General features: G+C 36.6%; 1 protein-coding gene across 2 annotated transcripts in view; it reads left to right on the top strand.

Annotated features, from left to right (window-relative positions):
* The window catches only part of ITCH (itchy E3 ubiquitin protein ligase), a 34,801-nt gene that overhangs the window by 8,587 nt on the left and 19,788 nt on the right, over positions 1 to 6,426 (top strand). Inside the window, exons 5-8 of one of the 2 annotated variants that reach the window (XM_009318647.1) lie at positions 990 to 1,032; positions 3,120 to 3,289; positions 4,526 to 4,727; positions 6,014 to 6,109. In XM_009318647.1, coding sequence (XP_009316922.1) covers positions 990 to 1,032; positions 3,120 to 3,289; positions 4,526 to 4,727; positions 6,014 to 6,109 — 511 coding nt within the window. Of the gene's footprint in view, positions 1 to 989; positions 1,033 to 3,119; positions 3,290 to 4,492; positions 4,728 to 6,013; positions 6,110 to 6,426 lie in introns of both variants that reach the window. The other variant, XM_009318646.1, reaches the window with a different exon arrangement.

Here is a 6,426-nt window from a genome sequence, read left to right as displayed (position 1 = left end):
GAGCACGTGAGGAAAGAGTTTAATCTTAAAGTAGTCTAACACATTCTTATTGTACAGGCTAAAGGCACTTACAGGCAAATACATTTTTTATTGAGCAACTTGTTTAAGTTAAGATTTCTGTTTCTGGGATTAAAATCACTTCCGTGCACAGCCCACTAACAGCACATTATCATAAGCCTTTACATGACTACATCCTTGTCTTTGGCTTAGATCTGTACATAGTTCCCATCAGAGTTGATAACTGATTTCTTTGTTAATGACATTTGTTTAATTCTATGGAAATAAAGTATTTGTGCTGTCTACATGAATGAGCAGTTCTGTGCTGCATATTCAAGTATTGCAAATGTTGGCACAAAAGGCAAATATTTCCAGGCTGGCTGAATAAGCAGTTGCAAAATGTTTGCAAATCTAGGTTGAGCTGCTATAATTCTGTTCGGAGTGCAGCCATATTTTGTACCTGCTTGAATGCCTTTATGCTAAATGATTTACAGAGAAAGGGAAGGGTCTGTGCTAGAGAGCCCTAGAAAACAAAGCCCCTGCAGTTGCTTGCTAGCCAACTAGAGAGAAGATTTTAGAGAAGTTGTTGCCCTTCCTGCTCTGCCTGTTGCCATTGAAAAGGGAGAGAATATGAAAAGCCAGCTCCACTTGAAGAATGGAGAACACTGCTTGATATTGCTACAAAGACAGGAGACAATGTTATTGAACTGTGTGTGTTTGGGAATATTCATACAGTCAAATGATATCCTGTTATATCTTCCATAAGGTGGAATATTACTCACAGTGGCAATGATTTAAAAAAATGTATACACACACACACTTATAGACATGCAAAACGCATACAGTTTTGAAATAAGACAGTAGATAAGCAGCACATAGTGTATCACCTCCACATTTGAAAGAAATGTGAGCATTAAAGACTGCTTCTTTTCTTGGAAATTATTCAGAATGTTGATTCTAATTCTATTGTCTTTTTCTTTCTGGTATTTAAGGTCCTACACAGAATGATAGCTCCAAAGTAAAGAATGATACACGGTAAGACTTTTTTCCTCTTTTTGTTTATACTGCCTTTTAGTGTTTGCAGTTTTGAAAGAGTAATTGTATGTTTTATAAAGATGACAATTGAAAAATTTGAGTATGCCCTGCAACAGTATCTGTTAAGAACTGAGCTTATCCTAAACAAAAATACCGTACCATTGTACATTCACATATTAAATTGTTTTCCATATGAGTCCCATCTTCTAGCTTCAGTTTGCTTCCATACCTGACTGATCTTTTGGTTTATTTCCCCTTTGTGCTCCTCATCCTTCTCCCAGTGATTAACCAAAGTAAAATATATTTTTAAAAAAAAAAAAAAATTCCCACTGGTGAGTAAATGGTACTGGTTATTTTTACACTGTTTTGCTTTATAGTATGGAGGTATCAGAATTGTATTTAGTTTTGTTAAGAAGATACCAAAAGCTGTCTAGCAGTTGCGGTGTTTTAAGGTTGATATCGGATTGTGTACCCTGCTACTTGGTAGGACAAAAGTGTGACCGTACTTGATGGTGGATTAACCTGCAGTGAGCACCATGCCACTTTAATTAGTTCCCAGTACTACCAAGTATTTTAAGGGTCTGTACAATGCACAATACCCTTGGATGACATCTGGAGTAGCTAAGTTAAATTTCACTATTTTTTTTAACAGATCATAACTCTCTTAGCTATGTTGTCTAAAGTCTTCCCATGAAAGTTTATTTTTGTTCTGTTTCCTTTTCATGCTCAGAAGAATGTTTCCATTCTTGGGTATTCAGAATGCCTGAGTGTGTAATAATATCATAATAATAGTAATAATAGCTGATTTGGTTTTAGTACCAACCAGTGGGGGGTTTTGGTGTTCATTAAAGGTCCATTTTGAGGATCATGTAAATGATCTGGAATATGCCTAGCAGTGGTTATTGTTACATGTATAATAATGTTTTGATAGGCATTGTTATACCTTAAGCCAACTGGTCAAATACACTAAAGATAAAAGGTTGCACTTTTGACTTCAACGTTCAAACAGCAGCACTATGCTTTCTGGGACTGAGGAAAACCTGGGCTATAGCTCTTACAAAGTTCAGATCATTAATGATTTGTTCACGCTTTCAGTCATTTACTTTGTGGTATGGTATGAATTATGTGCACCACACCTGGTACAGAGCAAAAGTGTGTTTGACAATGATATTGAGGTCAAATGTCCATGCTTCTACTTGATCCTCTGTGACTTGTGATGTACTTAGGCTTACCTACTGGTTTTTATTTTGTGTACATTTAAAGGAATGTAATGTCAGAGGTACTGGGCTGAAACCATAACCTACAGTTTTATTACTGGTGACCTATGTACTTGACCTGTCAATCCACTAGAATTTTAGTTGACAATCTTTTTATTTTGCTCAACATATTCTGAAAATAAAATGCTTTAGCAGTAAAGATGTAGATACCTGTAACTCTGCTTAAGGAGCTACAAATATATCAAAATAATACACTGCTAGGTGTAACTGAACAGTACAGAATGGGTGAGAACTGCTATTTAGTTTAATTCTTGTAAAGTTGAGAAGCTTATATTCATAGCTGTTGGTCAAAACTTTAATGCTTAGTGCTAAATTCTCCAGCCCTTTCCAGAATTGAGTTTAGGGGGGAAATTGGTGTATGCGTAATTAAGTTTTCTAAAAATTTGAAGCATTCTGTGTGTTCTGAGCATACGCTAGCCCTGTGGAGCAAATGCACACAGGCTGTTTTCAGGTCTTAGTCAGCTTCCCATCTCGTTAGAGACAAGTGGAATTCATGGGTGGAAATAGCTGAGCAGCAAAATCCAGAGCCTGGGCCTAAAGGCAGGTGTATCGAGTTGGGAAATGGAAGAGGAAATTTGAGTGACAGATGTTATATACATCTATTTCACCACCTTTTCATCATTTGAGGTTTCATATACCTCAGGAGATAAACTCTTAGTATGTTTGTACAGATGTATAGTTTTTTGTAATTATGATGAATGTAAGAATCTCACCTAGTCATGACTATTGCGTTCTAGTGTCTTCCATAAAGTTTGATGGCATCCCATACACTATTAGAATAGTTCTCCTTTCTGTCTTTTCCTGCAAAAGGACTAACTCAAATGGCTTTGAAAGCTGTGAAGATGCTGTTCCCAATGAAAACAAGACTGTTAATGGCAGTGATTCTCCATTACTCACAAATGGAAACTGCAAACCTTCTAGACCTCCCAGGCCTTCTAGACCACCTCCACCCACTCCCCGTAGACCCACTTCAGTAGCTGGTATGTATTCTAGGGCCAGGCATTTATTTCAAAGCTGCACACTCTTTGAATGAATGTAGCTGTTTCTGATGCTGATTTTTAACTACATTTTTTCATGGTAAATTCTTTGGCAGATAACTTCTGAAGGACGATTTTTTAGCTTGCCTTCAGTACATCTTTTTTAATCATTGTTCCTGTTATTAGAAATTTCTCGCTTCCATGTCTGCTAAGTAATGATTGCAGTGATATTGCTACATAGAGTGGAGCTGGGACCAAAAGAACACAAGTGAATGCTACTACTGCACTAAGACATCCGCTGAGTTTGAGGCTTGAGATGAAATCTGCTGAAGGACTCACAGAACTGTCTCAAGTCGATAATATTGGGTTTTGAAATACTAGTTATTTGTTTCTACAATTCTAGTTAAATTCTGTGAAATAGCAGCACTTAAAACATTCATTACTCTTTTGCACTGAAATAGATTTTTTTTTTTTATTTTATCTGATTATTTAAAAACTACAAACCTTTAAGACTAATAGTCCTGAAAAGTTAGTTGCTGTTTTTAAGGTAACTCCTTTACCCCCATACACTGCAATCTGTTTCAGTAGTCTCATTATTACAATTGATAAATGCTGAGTCTGGATGGGAAACTGCGATACAGTAATTACTTTAAAAGATTAATCCAGTGTAGTTCAGTAATAATGCCTGACTTATATACAACTTCTAATCCCACCCACCAAATGACATTCAGAAAAAAATGAAAACTTTTAAAGAATGTATATATTCCCCTCCCATTCCGATAATTTCTTTCCATGCAATGTCAAATCTCTTCTTGAAAATTTTATGCTTATTATCTCTTAAATTATTCTACCAAATAATAAATGGAAAATAATTAACTCATCAATGCAAGAAAGTAGTTTTTTGTTTATAATTGTTTAGTGTTTACAGAATGCAAACAACTTGCTTTGGTAAATATGATTTATTCTATCAGAAATATCAAAATTGTGCCATTGATGGCAGTTCTTGGATTAAAGCATTTTTACAAAGTGAGACAAAATTGCTTTTTAGTTTTTGCGTAAGTTGTAAAATGTGGCTCTATGCGCGCACTTTGAAATACCAGTTCTTGCATGTTTACTTTTGTGATTCACAACTTCTAAAATAGATTGGTGATAAATATCAGTTAAAGGCTTTTTTTTCTTCTGTCTTTGATATCTCTGACATCATAGCAAGTGTAAATGGTCCTTCATCCACATCCACAGAAAATGATGGGGCCAGTGCAGGATCACTGGCAGGTACAGCTGCAAACACATCTTCAGAACAGAGCCCTGAGGGGGCAACAGCTGCAACAACAGCTCCTGCAACTGCTGCACTCACCACACCTCCAGTATCAAGACAAGTCCAGCCGGTAAATCCTCCACCTCAGGCACTTACTACAGTCAGTCAAGGTCCTCTTCCACCTGGGTATGAGTTTAATGATTTTTTTTTTTTGTGCTGACATTTCTGGTTTTACTTTATTTTACTTACAGTAGGTGTAACTAAACATTCATAACATCTGCCTTTTGCTGCGTAACACCCACCCCACCCCACCCCCAATATTAATTTGGAGGTTTTCATAACTGTTTTGTCTGGTAGGCCTTCAAGCATGGTTTATTCAAGCAAAGAATTAATCTTTCAGATGTTTTTGATACTTGTCATACGTTCCCATGTCAGTGAAACACGGAAGTTTTAAATAGTGTGACAGCTTGCTGTCTTCAAATTAGAATGAAGTCAGGTAGTAAAGTACTGGTATAGATAAGTAGAAGAAAAGCTGCTATTGCAGTACGTAATCTGTGATATGTTGTGAAGGTTTGGACTTCGTACTGCAGCTCCTGGGAGTAGCATGGGCACACTGTTGTGTTTCAGGCACACGTGGAATTTGCCAGGTGGTTGGTCTATTGCCTCAAAGCTCTCATTTAGATCCTAAACTTAAAAAAAAAAAAAAAAAAAAAAATTCTGGACTCTGAGTGAGGGAAAGCAAAAGCTTCCCAATGTGAATGGTGCAATTGGTGAAATATCTGCCTTACTTTGCAGGCAGTTGAACCAAAACATAGGAGAGGTCTGAATTACCTTGCTTACTCACAGGATAACTGTGAAATCTAAAAGCAGTCTTGAAAACATAGGTTGTTGCTTTACCATTTTGATTTCAACAGAAATGGCAAATTAGCACGCTTTTTTCCCCCTGCGATGTTACATTTGATGCAAATACAGGGGTAAGTCAGTATCCCAAATGCTGCATATGCAGGAAATATGACCAGTGCCCTTATGGTGAACTCTGCGTATATGTGATCTGTGCAAAATTTGCATATTTTGAGGATTTAAATTGAATTAATGTTACTCGAAAAGGGGATTAAGCTCTACAGATGATTCTGTTCAACAGGTTATTACTATACTTGATATTGAGTACAAAATTTTGCTTTACTGCTTGCTAAAATTGTACGCGTAGGTCTCAATTTTAGCTGCAGTTTTCCAGAAACTGAAGGTGGTCATGTAGAATACCTTTTGTATTCTAGTTGACATAGAATTACTGTTAATATGAACGTTGTACCACTGTGTACAGCATTTTGGTGCATCTTGTGAACAAGTGTTAGTTTCAAGCATTTTATTTAGAAATAAGCATTTTATGAAAACAAACACTTCTTGTCTTTATACTGTAGATGAATGGTTGGAGTAGTTTGATATGGAGGAAGATAAAAATGTTTTCTTTTCAGTTGGGAGCAAAGAGTAGACCAACATGGTCGAGTATACTATGTAGATCATGTTGAAAAAAGAACAACGTGGGATCGCCCAGAGCCTCTTCCTCCAAGGTGAGCCAGGATAAGTCATATGATTGTCTAGGATATGCCTGGATTTTCCAGAAACTGACTGACAGTTTACTAAAGCTAGAAAGCATGTTTGTAAATAGAAATGTGAGCCCAGTGCAAACAATTGCTCCAGGTTGTCTCCAAGGAGTTCTGCAAAAATGATAGTACGTAGCATGGAAAAGAGTTGAATGTCAAAAACAGAATCTGAATTTCCTATCAAAGATTAAGCAAGTGCATCTTTACTGAGAAACGGATTTAAGTTAAAGACAGCAGACACCCCCAACTGTAAAAGAAAACCAAACCCACAGAAAAGTATTTTG

Source organism: Pygoscelis adeliae, unplaced genomic scaffold, assembly GCF_000699105.1.
Source record: "Pygoscelis adeliae isolate BGI_AS28 unplaced genomic scaffold, ASM69910v1 Scaffold72, whole genome shotgun sequence".
Taxonomy (NCBI): Eukaryota; Metazoa; Chordata; class Aves; order Sphenisciformes; family Spheniscidae; genus Pygoscelis; species Pygoscelis adeliae.
This window is presented reverse-complemented; position numbering and strand designations above follow the sequence as displayed.